Source organism: Glycine max, chromosome 9, assembly GCF_000004515.6.
Source record: "Glycine max cultivar Williams 82 chromosome 9, Glycine_max_v4.0, whole genome shotgun sequence".
Lineage (NCBI taxonomy): Eukaryota > Viridiplantae > Streptophyta > Magnoliopsida > Fabales > Fabaceae > Glycine > Glycine max.
In genome coordinates, this window is record NC_038245.2 from 4,702,684 (window position 1) to 4,720,949 (window position 18,266).

The 18,266-nt window shown below is 37.7% G+C and overlaps 1 protein-coding gene across 3 annotated transcripts; it reads right to left on the reverse strand.

Annotated features, from left to right (window-relative positions):
* On the reverse strand, positions 1–18,266 carry LOC100810512 (uncharacterized). 3 transcript variants are annotated; one of them, XM_003534829.5, is made up of 9 exons: positions 18,166–18,266; positions 17,881–17,955; positions 15,939–16,305; positions 15,130–15,233; positions 14,041–14,532; positions 6,701–6,811; positions 6,428–6,556; positions 5,874–6,289; positions 1–822 (listed from the first exon to the last, which is right to left on the reverse strand). In XM_003534829.5, exons 2-9 carry the CDS (start codon positions 17,897–17,899, stop codon positions 202–204), a joined length of 2,259 nt encoding a protein of 752 aa, XP_003534877.3. In that variant the 5' UTR covers positions 17,900–17,955; positions 18,166–18,266; the 3' UTR covers positions 1–201. The 3 variants fall into 3 exon arrangements, with proteins under 3 accessions (XP_003534877.3, XP_040861311.1, XP_040861310.1); XM_041005377.1 differs by having other exon boundaries at positions 17,881–17,942; positions 18,166–18,245; XM_041005376.1 differs by having other exon boundaries at positions 17,881–17,959; positions 18,166–18,232.

Genomic DNA, 18,266 nt, shown 5'->3' on the forward strand with positions numbered 1-18,266 from the left:
AATGTCCATAACAGTGTTTCTATTTTACAGTCTTATCCCAAACAACACATTGTCTCTCATTTCTACATTAAGGTTTAATACCACATTGTTTCCTGGAGAGTTGTACATGATCATATTAGACATTCAATCTTAGTGTTTAAGTCGAAATAATATATTACAACTTCAACAAATCAAAATATGATCTTGTTACAATGCCTTTTGCTAGTCTAGTAAGTGAATCATACGTTTACTTGACTTAAACATAGTCCTACAATAGAAGGCCGCGTAGATGATATCTGACCATAATGGAAATTGCAAAGCTATAAATAGAAGCATTGGTACACACGCAAGTACTGCAATTAAATTAGGAACCACCTTGGAACCATAATTGTACGTGATGAAGAAGGCACTGTCAAATGCTACCATCATGCATGCTATGGAGATGAATAGAGTTACAAGTCCACATATTAACTTCAAGGGCAGTGACTTGTAAAAGTCATACTCCGCATAAGGTGAGACAATAATTGACAAGAATATTAATATCGCGATTGCAGATGAGACAAATGCAGCTGCATCAGAAATTGCAAATACCAGGAATGATGTTTTGTCCAAGTAATTTGGTTTCTTTGTTTGCTCATCAATACCGCCTGGTATGTTAACTGCTGCAGAGAACACTGCTGTGGCAATAACAGTTGAAATAAGCATACAAAACTCAGCAGTGCGTTTCATCCATTCCTCTCCTTTCCGCAATCCCTCATGCTCCATTGTGAATAATTCTTGAGCAGTTAGGCCATCAGAATTTTTAAACATTATAAAGGATGGTGGCATTATCTTCTTCACCTCCTGTCACATATATGTCAAGAGTTAGTATAGATGAATGTGGTGAATAAACCTCAAATCTCAGTAATTACAACTTAGAAGCCTATATGCATAATAAGAAATGAATTTATGATTGACTGCAATTAAACTTGTAGAGATATCTCATAATTGTACTTGAAAGCTGAAGGTCCTGATTATGATAACTATTAAAAAAATTGAAAAAAATGTGAAAATGTAAAGCATGCAAAGTCAATGAAATAATGGGGTTGTTAGTTGTAATTCAGAATATTAGTTGTAAAGTTTGATAGTTTGTTTAGTTAGTTGAGTGTGATAAGGCAGTGATTGAGGCTGAACTTGAGCTGTATAAATAGCCTCTGTGTAATTTAATTCATAATGCAATTCATCTCATTTTAGTATATGCTTTTTCCTGGCTTTCTCTCTTTCTCCCCAACAGATTTGGTATCAAGAGCACTAAGTCTTGGGACTAGGTGGGATAAGAGAGGTGTGAACTGAGAAAAAGTGGTGAGAGATTCAAACAGTGTGGATCCTTCGAGTGTGAAGCAGCTAAGAGTTGTGAGATTGTGAGTGAAGCAATCTGTGAGGCATTGAGAATCAAGATTTGGTAGATTCTGGATCTTGCTGGATCTTGCAAAAGAATCTTGGTGATTGCTGGAAAAGCTTGAGTGTGGATAGATCAAGATAGCATCATGAATGGCCATGTACTTGGAAATTTACCAGTTCTTGATGGGAAAAACTAGTCCAAATGGAGTGTGCAGATGAGAGCCCTCTTTGGTTTTCAGGATGTCTATGAGGTGGTTCAGAATGGGATTGAAGAGCCTACAGCCAGCACACCAGATGCTCAAAGACAAGTTTGGAAGGATTTGAAGAAGAAAGACTGTAAGGCACTCTTTTTCTTGCATCAATGTGTGGACTCTGCACATTTTGAAAAAATTGCAGCTGCCACAACATCGAAGGAGGCATGGGATATCCTAGCAAAAGCATGTTCTGGTGATGACAGGTTGAAGAAAGTGAAGCTAAATGCTTTGAAGAGACAATATGAGCTGCTCCAGATGGAAGACAATGAGAGGATCTGTGATTACTTCACAAGATTGCTCAGAATTGTGAATCAAATGCAAGAATGTGGTGAGAGATTCAAGGATCAAGATTGGTAGAAAAGGTGATGAGAACTCTAACCCCTCGATTTGATGGGAGAGTTGTTGCTATCAAAGAGGCAAGGGACCTGCCTGAGATGAAAATTGAGCAGCTGCAAGCCTCTCTAGAAGCACATGAGCTAAAGATGAATGAGAGGAGCCCAGCAAGATTACAAGATCAGACCTTGTATGCTTCAAAACAGAAGCAAGGTTGGAAGAACAAGAAGTGGAGAGGGAATGCTAAGAGATATAGCAACAAGCATGAAGGAAAGAATCCTTCATTTCAAGGCAAGAATGATCAAACTGACTTTGCTCTGGATCACTCAATGCCATATGGAAGAAAAGGAGAATCTGGTTCAAGTAATAAGGCTGGAAAAGGAAGGTTTGACAAGAGCAAGATCAGATGCTACAATTGTCAAGGCTGGGGTCACTTTGCAAATGAATGTGGAAGTGCAGATGTAAGAGAAAAGAAGAAGAAATACAACAAAAATGAGGCTCATATGGCACAAGCAAAGCAACAGAATGAAAGTGAAAGTGGTTCAGATATGGAAGCAGTTGTGTTGATGACAACCATATGCAATTTCAGCAACAATGTGGATGCAGAAACATGGTATTTGGACACTGGATGTTCAAATCACATGACCTGCAATCTGAATTGACTTGTGAATCTTGATAACAGCAGGAGGTGCACCATAAAATTTGCAGATAACAGTACTGTGAAGAGCATGGGAGTTGGAAATGTTACTTTCAGAAGGAGTGATGGAAGTCTAGCAATAATAGAAGAAGTGATGTATGTGCCAGATATGAGGTGTAATCTGATGAGTTTGGGTCAGCTTCTTGAAAAGGGTTTCTCAACACCCTTGAAGAACAAGTTTCTGGATTTACTAGACCCAGGTGATGTAAGAGTGTTCAAAGTTCCATTGTCTAGAAACAGAACCTTTCAAGTGAATATGAATAATGCTGATGTGCAATGTCTAGCATTAACTGCCAATGAAGATGAGAGTTGGCTTTGGCATTCTAGACTTGGGCATTTGAATTTCAAGGGCCTGCATCAACTCCAATCAAAGAAGCTAGTTGATGGCCTACCCAGAATCAGAATTCCTCACAGAATCTGTGAAAGATGCTTGACAAGTAAGCAACCTAGGAACTCCTTCAAATCTGAATCACCTACTAGAGCAATTGAAGTGCTAGGAGTTGTATACTCTGATGTATGTGGCCCACTGGAAGTGTGTTCAATGGGAGGTAACAAATATTTTGTGACCTTCATTGATGAGTTTAGTAGGATGATGTGGTTGTACCTGATAAAAGCCAAGAGTGAAGTGCTTTCTATATTCAAGGAGTTTAAAGTGTTGAGTGCAAAACAAAGTGGAAAAGCAATCAAGGTTATTAGAACAGATGGTGGAGGGGAGTATACATCAAAGGATTTCGAATTTGTCTGTATCCAACATGGCATAATTCATGAAGTTATTGCTCCATATACTCCTCAGCATAATGGGTTGGCTGAAAGGAGGAATAAGACTGTAATGAACATGGCTAGATGTATGCTGAAGGAGAAACACCTGCCATCAGAATTTTGGGGAGAAGCTGTGTCCACTGCAGTCTATATACTGAATAAGAGTCCAATTTAGAAGCTAAAGAATAAAGTGCCTGAAGAAGTGTGGACACAAAGGAAGCCAACAGTGAAGCATGTGAGGGTGTTTGGGTCTTTATGCTTCAAACATGTACCTGATGAGAAGAGAAAAAAGCTTCAAGACAAGAGTGTACCTATGATACTAGTTGGATATCACCCAATTGGTGCCTACAGGCTGCTTGAACCATTGTCTAAGAAAATCTTCATAAGTAGAGATGTGGTAATTGATGAAGATGGCTCATGGGATTGGAAGAAGAAATCCACAATCAGTACCCTAGTTGAAGAGGAGAATACTGAGGCAGAAATCATTGAAGAAACTGGAATTGAAGTTGAAAATGATAGGTCTGCAGCTGTGCATCTCAGACCACAAAGGGATGGGCACTTGCCTTTGAAGTTTAAAGACTATCATGTGGAGTTGCCTAACATTCTTGGCCAAGCAGCAGTAACTGAAGATGAAGAAAAAGTATAAGCAAAGAGGAATGCAAGTGAGTTTGTACATTTTGCTTTCCTGGCAGATGTTGAACCAATTGATTTCAGAGATGCACTGCAACAAGATCAATGGAAGGCTGCAATGGAAGAGGAATTGAGGGCAATTGAAAGAAATCAAATATGGGATCTTGTTGACCTACCTTCAAATCAGTCTCCCATTGATGTGAAGTGGGTATTCAAGCTGAAACTAAAGCCAGATGGATCTGTAGCCAAGCATAAAGCAAGGTTAGTTGCAAGAGGTTTCCTCCAAAGAGCTAGTTTGGATTATTCTGAAGTATTTGCTCCAGTAGCTAGGCTGGAAACCATAAGGTTGGTAATAGCACTAGCCCACAATAGAGATTGGTCCTTATACCAGCTTGATGTAAAGTCAGCTTTCCTGAATGGTACCTTGGAAGAGGAGGTGTTTGTTAAAAAACCTCTTGGTTTTGAGATCAAAGGCAAGGAAGATAAAGAGTTCAGATTGCATAAGGCATTGTATGGCCTAAAGCAAGCTCCAAGGGCCTGGAACAAGAGAATAAACTTTTTTTCTTATAAAAGAAAGCTTCCATAAGTGTGAAAAGGAACATGGAATATATGTAAGGAAGAATGACAAAGAAGACATGATAATTTTGTGCCTGTATGTTGATGATTTGCTGATCATAGGAAGCAATCCACTAGCTATAGAGAAATTTAAGGAGAGATTGAAGCTTGAATTCGAAATGACAGATCTGGGATTGCTGTCATATTTTCTAGGAATGGAATTCAAGAAAGCAAAGGAGTTGATGATCATGCACCAGCAAAAGTATACAACTGATCTGCTCAAAAGATTCCAGATGATGAGCTGCAATCCAACATCCACTCCAGTTGAACCAGGCTTGAAGTTAGTGAAGGATGAGTCATAAAAATCAGTGGATAACACCCTATTCAAGCAAGTTGTAGGGTCATTGAGATATCTCTGTAATACAAGACCAGATATCTCATTTGCAGTGGGTCTAATTAGCAGATTTTCAGATGATCCTAAGGCCTCTCATTGGGCTGCTGCCAAGAGGATTCTGAGATACCTCAGAGGCACACTCAGCTATGGTATTTTGTTTACTAAGGAAGCTTATCAAGATGGTTTCACAGACCAAGTGAAAATTTCCGAATTAATTGGCTTCTCAAATTCAGATTGGTGCGGAGACAAGGTGGAAAGGAAAAGCACTACAGGCTATCTTTTCAAGTTTCTAGGTACATCAATAAGCTGGTGTTCCAAGAAACAGCAAGTGGTGGCTTTATCCTCATGTGAGGCAGAGTACATAGCAGCTTGCTATGCTGCATGTCAAGCCTTGTGGTTGGACTCCTTGCTTGAAGAATTGAAGGTGGAAATTCAGAGGCCAGTTAGATTGTATGTAGACAACAAATCTACTATCAGTTTGGTTATGAATCCAGTAGCACATGGAAGATCAAAACATATTGAGACTAGATTTCATTTTCTAAGGGAAAAGGTGAGCAAGAAGCAACTGGATTTGAGGTATTGCAACACCAAAATGCAGCTGGCAGATATTTTTACAAAAGGATTAAAGGTGAATAGCTTTGTAGTGTTGAGAGACAAGCTTGGTGTTTCACCTATGGAGATTCTGAATTAAGGGGGTGTGTTAGTTGTAATTCAGAATATTAGTTGTAAAGTTTGGTAGTTTGTTTAGTTAGTTGAATGTAATAAGGCAGTGATTGAGGCTGAACTTGAGCTGTATAAATAGCCTCTGTGTAATTCAATTCATAATGCGATTCATCTCATTTTAGTATATGCTTTTTCCTGGCTTTCTCCCTTTCTCCCCAACAGGGGTTACCTCAAACCATATTAACTCGAGGCACATTTGGAATGGTGCTCCAGAAACTAATCCAAGTCGACCTGGTGGGGCTAATTTTGCTGCCAAATGCAATATAGTGTTGTTTTCTTGCACAATATATGATAATATAACATCCTTTGCCGACCCTATTTCATGTATCAGATTGAAGATGGAGGAGTGGCGATGCGAAACCGCTGTGTGAATTATACTTTGCCTTTTGTCATCCACTTCCCATATCAAGCTAGGGTGAGAACTAATAAGCTCTGACAAGAATCCAAAATTACCAACTTTTGCAGCATTGAATAATAGTTTAGAAGGTTCACTTATGATTCTAATTGCCCCCGAGAAGTTTTGCTGGCCAAGAATACTTTTCCAAAGAAAATTAACCAATTCAAAAAACTCATGCTGTTTCTGGCCTGCAATATAAAAATTGGTTATTTGCAATGAAAGACGCGTAAAAGAACAAGAATTTATAAGCTCCATAAATAAATAAATAAATAAATTCATGCTACATGTCTGAATTTTTCTTATAATTAGTGAACGTAAGAATTTACCGTTGTTCGTCTCGTGGGCCAAGTGTTGAAAATCTGTTTCAATATTAATCTGATCCTTCCAACGAAAATTAACCGATTGAATACGGTTCCAAAGAAAATTAACCAATTGGAAAAACACATGTTTCTTGCCTGCAATATAAAAATTGGTTGTTTGCAATGAAAGACGCGTAAAAGAACAAGGAATTTATAAGCTCCATAAATAAATAAATAAATAAATAAAAATCAAGCTATATGTCTGAATTTTTCTTATAATCAGTGAACGTAAGAATTTACCGTGGTTGATCTTGTGATTTAAAGCCAAGACATGTAAAGCTGTTTCATTATTCTGATCATCACGTGCAAAAGCTAGCTCTTTCCACCGTTCTGCCATCATTAAGGCCATGCCTGAAAAATATTTGGATCAATGTCTAGTCTACTTCATCTTAAAATATATAAAAAGAAGCGTTACTATAGGTAACACAATTTTCAATACATTTTTAAAAAATGAATGAAAATTATAAAATTATTATTAATATCATTAAATAAGAAATAAAATCCATATAATTTAGTAATTTTTAATAAATTTAAACTAATACTTAAAAGTATATTGAACAGTGTATTATTAGTATTTATCAAATAAATATATAACTCATATAAACATGCTAAAATAATTTTAGAAGATAAGTATTAGCAACATAGAGTTTCTAACATACTCTCAATATTGAGGACCAACTCCATTAGGTGGCTCACTTCATCCGATGCTAAGTAGAGCCTAATTCTTATTAATGTTATATATCGTACTTTTCTCTTGTAAGAAAAAAAATAACATACCCCTTTCCGTGTTTCATTTAAAAAAAAAAAAATCCAAAATAAGTATCTTACTAGATGTTCAATACAGAGGACAAACTTTTTTTTTCTTCACTAACTTTCCAAACTCCCTTCGTGTGAAGGATAAGTGGAATGTTTCTTTTCTCCAAATTTTGCCAACTGATTAAGGCTTACATCCCAAACAGAGGGATCGTTTTGGCCATAGATTTGGGTTTGTTAGATGTTGGAGCGTATCTGATATTCGTATGTTAGGGATGAAGTTAGACAACATTTTTATTGGAGATTGGAAATTGAACGTTCATGTTACCAAAATTGTTCAAGGGGAGGTGAAAGTGCAACGACAGGTCAGTGGATATGGAAAGAAGGTGTGTCCTCCTAATGAAATGGATCTCGAGAAGGTTGGATCTATGGTTAATGGCGCTAAGAAGGATAAGGCTTTGTCAAAATAGCAGAGAGGCGATCAGTTTATTAACACAGCGATTGTGAAAGGAAATCTCAGGTTCAGCATTTGATAGCAATATCGGACCCATCCCTCCAGCGCCAGGCACCATTGAACCAGCAACTTGCAGACCCACACGTGCCACTAACAAACCGAAGTATCTAGAAGACTATGCATGAGCACAGGGACCCATTTTGGAGATATTCTGTTAGTTGTGTCGCTGCTTAGGGGACCGGCATAGAATTATATACTCTCTGTTATATGAGACTATTATATTTGAAAATTATATAGCTTTTGTAATCCCTATAAAAGGGATATTCATGTAAGAAATAAAAGCAGCGCATTACTTCTTCCTTTAGCTTTCTTCTATTTTATCTTTACGTAGTCAGTAGTTAACATTTTGGTTCGACCTGCATCTTCCGGCCACCATGCCCGAACATACCACACGACAAACCACCCTCGAATGTCTCGAGGAAGCCTTAGCATGGTTAACCCAAGCCCAGGCCACCCTCACCCATAACCACGTAGCCCTCGCTCAAACCCAATCCTCTATGACCACGAAGATGGACACTATGCTGGAACATCTAGCAACCCTTACCGTCCACTCTTCCTCTTAACCACCACCTCCCCCCCCCCCCCCCCACCCTCCACCCACACCTCAGAACCCCAAACCTCACATGAAGTTGGACGTACCACGTTTCAATGGCCAGGATCCAGTTGGTTGGATCTTCAAAATTTTCCAGATCTTCAAAATTTGCCAGTTCTTCGATTACTAGGGCCCCCCAGATCATGAGCGCATCACGGTGGCATCGTTTTATATGGACGGACCCGCACTCTCATGGTACTAGTGGATGACTTGTAATGGGTTCATCTCGTCTTAGTCGGCATTGTTAGAGGCCTTGGAGTCCCGTTTCGCCCCAACGTTTTACGACGACCCGCAGGGCACCCTCTTCAAACTCCAACAGCGGGGGTCCATGAACGAGTACCTCACCAAATTCAAACGGCTGGCAAATCGTATCATCGGTCTCGCTCCACCGGCATTGCTCAGCTGCTTCATTTCGGGTCTCCATCCAGAATTACGTCGGGAAGTACAGGCGCTTCAACCCCACTCACTCCTTCAAGCTGTTGCTCTGGCCAAGCTTCAAGAGGAGAAACTCCATGACCGGTGTCGCTACGTCCGACCTCCAGCTCCAGTTGCCATTCTTGCACCTTCCTTAGGGCCACCAACAACTAATCCTCGTTCCCCTGTCAAAAGACTATCCCCGGAGGAACTGGCCACACGCCGCGACAAAGGATTGTGTTATCACTGCGAAGACAAGTGGGTTGTCAGTCATAGGTGTCGTCCCCTCCTCCATCTCCTCATCGCTGATGATGAGACAGACAACCCGGACACCTCGGCCCCGCCTTCTTCGCCAATTGTGCGTGAACATCTTTCTCCTGACGATCCACCCAATGTCTCCCACATCAGGCTCAACGCACTATCAGGCATGCCAGTGCCGAAAACATTCCGCATCTATGGCACGATAGCTCACCATCAGGTGGTAATTCTCGTCGACGGCGGCAGTACACACAATTTTATTCAACCTAGACTTTCCACATTCCTTCACCTGACCCATCTCCCTGCCTCGGCGATGCGCGTTATGATTGGTAATGGCAGTACCATCGCTTGCGATATCAAATGCCCAGACGTCCCTCTCCTTCTTCAGGGTCATTTCTTCTCTGTTGACCTTTACCAATTTCCCATAGGTGGCGCCGACATCGTTCTTGGAGTTCAGTGGTTGAAGCTCATTGGCCCCGTTACCATAGACTACACATCTCTAACCATGTGTTTCACTTATTTGGGTCAGCCCATCACACTGAATGTCGATGTTCCTCTTTGCCCGAGCCCCGCTTCAACCCAACAACTAAAGCGAATCGCCCAAACCCTCGGTATCGCGGCTTTATACCAACTAACCCACACCCCAACCCGAACCACAATTACCCTTTGGACACCTCCCCAACTATAGCTCACCCCCACCCTAACTTAACCCAGCTTCTTCTCCGTTACGAGCCACTCTTCCAGGACCCACAACAACTGCCACCTCCTCACCATATCTCCCACCGCATCCACTTTCTCCCAAACACCAACCCTGTGAATGTTAAGCCGTATCAATACCCATTCTCACAGAAGAACGAGCTTAAACGTCAAGTCAGCCTCATGTTGGAATCCGACATGATCCGCGCCGGTGTTGCTTGTCAAAAAGAAGGACGACAGTTGGCGTTATTATGCTGATTATAGGGCCCTGAATGTCGTAACTGTCAAAGATCGTTTTGCCATGCCAAGGATAGATGATTTACTGGACAAAATCGGCGGGGCTTCCTGGTTTTTGAAGCTTGATCTCCGGCAAGGCTTTCACCAGATTCGCATGCATGAGGACGATATACCAAAAACCGCTTTTCGCACACATCAATGCCATTATGAGTTCACGGTGATGCCTTTCGGGTTGTCTAATGCCCCCTCTACTTTCCAAGCCACCATGAATGATCTTCTCTGGTCGTTCTTGCGACGGTTTGTGGCTGTCTTCTTTGATGATATACTCGTCTATAGTCCCACCTGGAACACTCACCTCGAGCACTTGGAATAGGTATTCTCCATTCTAATGTCTGGTTTTTATTCTTACGTCGTTCCAAGTGCATCTTTGCAGAGCAACGTTTGAACTATCTCGGGCACATCATTTCCCCACAAGGGGTAGCACCAGACCCCGACAAGATACAGGCCACGACTGCCTGGCCAATCCCCGCCACCGCGTCTGATCTTTGCAGCTTCTTGGGTCTTACAGGCTTTTATCGAAAGTTCATCAAGAATTACGCTGCCATTGCCGCCCCCTTAACGACACTATTATGCAAGGATAAGTTTGTTTGGAGCCCGACAGCACAAGCCGCCTTCGAGCAACTGAAAATTATGATGACTCAGGCTCCTATTCTTGCCATCCCTGATTTTCCATGTCTTTCACCTTGGAGACGGATGCTTCCGGCACCGCCATAGGTGCTGTTTTGCTTCAGCAGTCCTGTCCAATTGCCTTTTTCAGCAAACAATTGTGCCCGCAGCTTCAGAAGGCTTCCACTTACGTCCGCGAACTTCATGCGATAACCACGGCCGTGCGCAAGTGGTGCCACTACCTGTTAGGGCACCGCTTTGTCATCATGATAGACCATCGCAGTTTGAAGGAGCTTATGACTCAAGTCATACAAACCCCGGAGCAGTAGATCTACCTCTCTAAGCTACTTGGCTTCGACTACACAATCCAGTATAAGCCTGGACCATCCAATGTCATCGCGGACGCTTTGTCTAGAATTCTGGCACCCACTTCTTCCCTCATAATCCTATCCATCCCGCACAACCTTTTTCTGGACCAATTGACGCAAACACTGACGCGGGATTAGGCTTACCAAACTCTCCTGCACCAAGTCACCACTTCCCCTCAGAACCACCCTGGTTTCACCTGCAACTCACACTTGCTTTTCTTCCACAACAAAATCTGGTTACCTGCCGGCCACGATCTCACCAAGGTACTCATGGATGAGTTTCACCAAACATCTATGGGCGGGCATATGGGTGTCACAAAAACGCTCCATCGTATCCAACAATATTTTTCATGGCCACATATGCGTGCCTATATCCGCCGCTATCTTGCCCAATGCACAACATGCCAACAGATTAAATACGAAACTCGCAAACCCGTCGGCCTCCTCTAGCCACTACCGATACCTTCGTCCATCTGGGTAAACCCATCCATGGACCTCATAACTAGCCTTCCCCCTTCGCACAGGTACACCGCAATCATGGTGGTTGTTGATCGCTTTTCAAAAGCCACTCACCTTGGTCCTTTACCCACACACTATACGACCCATAAGGTTGCCCTCTTATTTTTCGACTTGGTCTGCAAAATCCATGGCTTCCCATGCAGTATTGTATCAGATCGTGATGCTGTTTTCCTCAGTACATTCTGGCGAGAATTGTTTCGGGTCAGTGGCACAAAGCTCCGCTTCAGTATGACGTACCATCCACAGTCCGATGGTCAAACGGAGGCCATTAATAGGGTGTTGGAACAATATTTGAGAGCTTTCGTTCATGATCAACCACGACACTGGTTCAAATACTTATCCCTGGCTAAGTGGTCCTATAATTCCTCTGTCCTCAGTGGCACAGGTTTCTCCCTGTTCGAGGTCATGTTTGGCAAACCTCCCCCAAAATTTCCCTCTTATGCGGCAGGAGACTCCCAGTGGAGGCAGTAGACACGTTGCTCACCTCACGGCACCATATTCATCTCACACTACAACGTCGTTTACCAAAATACCAGACCCTCATGAAACGTATGGCTAATAACCACCGCAGGGATCTTACCTTTGACGTAGGCGATTGGGTATACGTCAAGTTACGCCCTTACCGCCAAACTTCACTCCAACACACTTATTCTAAGTTGTCCAAGTGGTTCTATGGTCCTTTCCGCATTCTAGAGCGCATTGGTGCAGTTGCTTATCGCCTCTAGCTGCCCACCACCTCTAAGATACACAATGTTTTCCATGTTTCCTTGCTTAAATCTCACCATGGGAAGGACCCAACAGATAGCCAGGCACTTTCGCCTTCTAGCTGGGACAACCACCCCGTCCCTCACCCCTTGCACATCCTGGATTGGAAGCTTGATGATAGTGTTACTCCTCCCACCCAATTATTTTTGGTCCAATGGCACGGTTCGCCTCCAGAAGATGCAACATGGGAACGCTGGACTAAGTTACAAGCTGCTTACGACCTTGAGGACAAGGTCTGTTTTCAGGGGGAGGGAATTGATAGCAATATCGGACACATCCCTCCAGCGCTAGGCACCATTGAACCAGCAACTTGTAGACCCACACGTGCCACTAACAGATCGAAGTATCTAGAAGACTATGCATGAGCACAAGGACCCATTTTGGAGATATTCTGTTAGTTGTGTCGCTGCTTAGGGGACAGACATAGAATTATATACTCTTTTTGTTATATCAGAATATTATATCTGAATATTATATAGCTTTTGTAATCCCTATAAAAGGGATATTCATGTAAGAAATAAAAGCAACACATTACTTCTTCCTTTAGCTTTCTTTTATTTTATCTTTACGTAGTCAGTAGTTAGCAACATTATAGAGGAATCATTGACTAGATTGAAAAAATCTAACATGGGGAGGGTTTGCAAGGGCAAGGGATACATATATCACAACAAAAGTTGCACACTGAAGGAATCTTCTTGATTAGGGCTATAGCTAGCTCTTGGGGCAAACCTTGTCCTGCTTGGACCCAGATTCATATGATGTGGAGAACTTGGTTGCTTGCGGAAAACAATGGCTAGAAGATTGGTTTAAGGAGATTTAATTTCTGCTTGGCATCCCAGCTTATGCTTGGTCAGATAATTTTTTTAATTTAGATGCTAATTGTTATGGTGATTTTAAGTATGTGGATGATTCAGCATCGAGTAGGGCACATATGGGTATGGCTCATGTGTCGATTAGAGTCAAAGGGCAAAGTATAATTGATTGTAGAATTACTTGGAAATTAATCAAGATTGAGGATGCACCCCATGAGGTGGATCACTTCATCTTATATGAGGTACAGTCTGATTCTTGTTAATGTTATATCCCACTTCTCTTTTGTAAAAAAAATAATAATAACATTTTTTCATTTCAAAATAAATGTCGCATTAAAAAAAATGTATTTGTCTTCTATATGTAGAAAAAAGATTGTGCATTACTTCAAATTCTAGTTCCTATGGAGAGTCTTCTGATGAGGATTATGGAGAGCCACGACGTGTGGATGGGGTTGTGCCTACGTCGGAGGTGTTTCAAAATGCGATTTTGGAAATGGTTAAAAAACCGAATTTGAATTCTGAATGAGATGAGAGGGAAGATTGGGGGCGAACAAAAGATGGATTAATTTGTTTCAATTTCAATTCCTAAAGATCATGAAAAGGATAAGGATGTGTCTATTGAAGAAATTAATGAGTAGTAATGACGTTGGGGTGGACCCTAATAAAACATACCTTTGCTTCTAAAAAATTAATTATTTTTTCATTAATACTCCTAATAAGTTATTTTTTTAGAATTATATATTACTCTCACTCATTTATCTATTAAATTTTTTTAACTTGTGTAAAACAACATAAAATCTTTTATAAATTTTTTAAAAAAATCTTATATCACTTGTTAAATGTTGTTGAAAATTGAAAAATTATGAGTGAGGCTTGTTACATAAGAAAGAAGTGAGTCAACACAATTATGTAATTTTTAGTTAATTTTAATTTTCAATCAATAATAATATATTAAAATTGTGTAAGAAGAAAAAGTAAATGCTTACGGTAGTTGCCAGCCTTGATAGCAGTGAAGAACAACGAGTTCTTGTCCTGATCATCGAAGTCTACTCTATAATTATTCAGCATTTCGTATAGATACCATGCCACATTGGATTTTCCTTGCATCAAAGCAAACTGTAGAGGGGTATTTCCATTTTTATCCCTGATCATTAGCAAGAGTTGAGTTCTTCTCCTCAACAAATCAACAATCGGCATGTTCCCAGATGCAACAGCCAAGCAGAAGGCAGTCTGGCCCTTGCTATCTTGCAATACAATGTGTTCATCATTGATTTCTTGCAGCAGTTTCTCCACAAAGTCAAATTGGTTTGCACCTGCAGCAATATGCAGCAATGTACTCCACTCTTTTGTTATTGCGGCGTGCTTTAGTCTATGATCTTCATCTTGATTTAATATGCATTTGGCTTCTGGCCAATTGCCTGTTAGAGCATACTTGTGAAGGGGCACGCAAAACTTCAGAAATTTGTCCATCGATTCCCCTGAGACAAAGCTAATATTTGTTACACTTGCAAAAGTCTTTTATTATTTTGTTCAGTATAATACTACCGCTACTTATATATAACTCTCTCTTTATTTAACTAACTCACAATAATTTAAAAATTGGTTAATTTAATTTTTGGTTGAATTTAGGATATTTTTTAAGTAAAAATATTAAGATTCATTTAAGTTATTTCTTTTCTCAATAGATGTTTTTTATTTTGAGAAATCAATAGATGTTTTTTTAATCACATATAAGATTAAACTTTTGATTATATTTTTATGAAATAAAATTATTTATTAATCATCTCACAGTCACTTTCAGAGTTTTAGTAATTGATTGATTTCATTATTTCTAATTATTTTTTATTTAATTAATTGGTATATGCAATGAGAATATAACGTTGTTATGCAATTTTATTTTATTAATTATTTGTAATTAATTATCTTTCTCGGTTCTTCACAAAAGAATTTTTTTATTAATTATCATAATTTAAAATATTTATTATTTATTGAAAATGTAATATAATTAATAATATTTTAATAAAAATTAATGAATGTAAGAGATGATTTAAAAGAACAAATAGTTTTTACCGTACTTGTTTCATCTAAAAAGTAGAGATCTGGATAATTGAATGGAAAGCTTGGATAGTGGCTGATGAGTTCTGGTGAGGGAGTTGGAGAGTTGGCCCTTGTCATTTCCCTATCAAAGCAAAGATTGCAAATGGTGTAAAAATGTAGTAGCTGATTACGGATAGTCCTTTCTATTTTATATGCGGAAATCAAACACTAGGATTTATAATAATTTACTTATTTTTATTCAATCAATTGAAAAAATTCTTTGACTGATATCCCTTTTTGTTATGATGAGAAATATTATATTCATAAAAATATAAACATATACAATAATTCATATAAATAAGAGAGAAAGGAGAAGGAGTAACAATAAAATAAATGAAATGATAAAAAAATATTATATAAATTAGATTAATTTTTTTAATGATTAATAAATTTTACTTAATTTACAATTATTTTAATATTTCCAATAATAACAACTATTAATTAATAATATATAAAAAACATAAATTCATAAAATTAGAGAAACCAAATATTACAAATAAAAATTAAAGGAACCAAAATCATGAATTTGGAAAACAAGAGCAATAAAATTCCAATTGAAGCTGACCTATAAATTATTTAACTCTTTGAAATCCATATTTAATTTCTGCATGAATTACTAAACGTCATAAACTATTTTATGACACCTCAATTACGTAATTATGTAAGTTTAGAAATCTACAAATGAACAATGCGTGCACTAAAATTAAGGAGAAAAACTTCAACGTTAATTAGCATTCAACAATTATCAAATTTCAAAATTTTGAATCTACAAAACTATATACTTAACCTGTCAAGCTCGTCCCAAATTTGTTTGGCTGTTTTGTGGCCCTCTGAAAATATTTTAGGGGCATCTGCATACAAGGTACAATATAAAATATGTCTTGCTTTGGCCTCTAATTCCAAATTCTTCATGTCTTCTTCATTGTATTCATATTCATCGTATTCATCTTCACTTTTCTTGTATATTAGCTTTGTTGGAATGTTTGGTCCATTTTTAATCACAAGCCAAAGCTTGAAGTTAACAGATTGTATGAATGTTCTCATACGCTCCTTCCACTCAGTGAAATTTTTGCCATCAAAACGTGGTGGCCACAAAATAGAATTATGTTCCGTGATGATATTACTCGTCAAATTTGAAGCTGTTGAAGTTGAACCTGCAAGGTTATTTTTCAATCCATCCAAAGAAATAATGAGTATCTATAAACACCTATGAATATTTAATAATTCAAAATAAAATATTAAAATAAAACATAACATAAATGAATAAAATTTAACAATGAATTAACTTAACTAATAATTTAAAAAGTTTAATGTTTATGTATTTATAATATAAAATTATTTTATATTATTATTTAATTATAAATTATTATTTAAATTATTTTAAAAATTAATAAATTTATCATTCTTGATGGATTATGATTGAATGATTTTGTAAAAACAAATTATATTATCAGTATATAACTTTTTTCTAATTTAAAAATGTAATATATATATATATATATATATATATATATATATATATATATATATATATATAAGAATTAAAGGAATGAGACAAAAAAATGTCACATGAAATTTGAAATTTGATTTTAATTTTTTTTTTCAATTTTATATCAGTACGAAATATGAAGTATTAAATTATATTTAAATTGTCAAGATTTAAAAAAATCATACAAATTGTCAAGAATAAAATTTATTTACTGGTCAAATTGTTATGGACTTATGCGTCCTACTCTAAATTTTTTATTGCATAAATTTTCATAGCTTGAGTCTTAGTCAGCTTTTTATTTTTGTTTCGCTTTTCTCTTAATACACCTAAACAAACACACAGTAAATCATTCCGGTGAATTCCCAAAGATGACCAACAATTTTATTTCATATTTAGACCCTGAAAAGAATTGAGTTCTAAATTCATACGCGAAGGAAGAGTTCACTGCGAAATTCACACAAAATGAATACATAAATGACGTTTCTAAATGGACAACTTTATATTACCAAGAAAAAAAAGTGAAATTTATAAGAACCGTAAAATTCACCTCAAAAGAATAGACTTAATGCTATTTTAGTCCATTAAATTTTACTTAAGGTATATTTTAGTATATTAAGTTTAAAATTTTTTATTATGATATTTTATATTTTTAAAAAAATCATTTAAATTTATTTTCCATATTTTAATTAATAACGTTAATAATTCTTGTTAACATAAAAAATTGAAAATTACTAATTTAAATTAGTAAGACTAAAAGTCGCCATTATATTTTATTTCAGTATTTATAAATCACCAACAAAAAATCCTTATTTTCCGTGGCTTTCCATGGCTTGCTTCTTTCTCAGCAACATCCATCCAAGTTTTTTTTTATCATTATTATTATTAATTTGTGCACCTTTCTCTCTCCACCTTACGAAATATGGAAGAGGAAGGAGGGAGGGAGACAATGCTTCTGAGGTTTTCTTTTAAGAAACACGTAAAGATTATTTTTATTTTAATTACCTATTTAAAAATTTAAAGTTAACCAAATATAAGAATATCAAAACTAAACTTTCGAAATTATAAAGGATAAAAGTTAAACTTTTTAAGTTTAATATATAAAAAACGAAATTTTAATAAAACTTAATGGACGAAAAATGAAATTAACCCAAGAGAATATAAAAAGAAGTACGTGCAACACATGTTGGGGGCATAGGGCAAACCCACTCGTAAGAATAATAGTCCAACGTTACCCACTTACCTTTGATTTCTTTTCCCATTTGCCCAATTATCGTACGACAACTCTTGCTTCCTAACCTGTACCTGAAATTTGAACCTAGCTATGAAGAAAATGTTAAGGTAAGTACCCGAAAAAAGAACTTCTAAAATTAAAAGGGAAATATTTAAAAATCGTAAGGGAAAGAGTAATTATTAGTTCAAAGATCTGGATGGGTTGATTGAGTTGTAGTAGAAAAAGACAGAGACCCCGAGAAGTATATACAAAGGGAGTCTATAACTAAAGGAGAAAAAGAGCAGAAAATAAAACCTGAAGAACAAGAAGAAGAGACGGTGGTTGGTGTAGTGGGTAACTCAAGGAGTGGATAAGCCAATGACAAACGCAATACGATAGACTGTACCAATAGACGC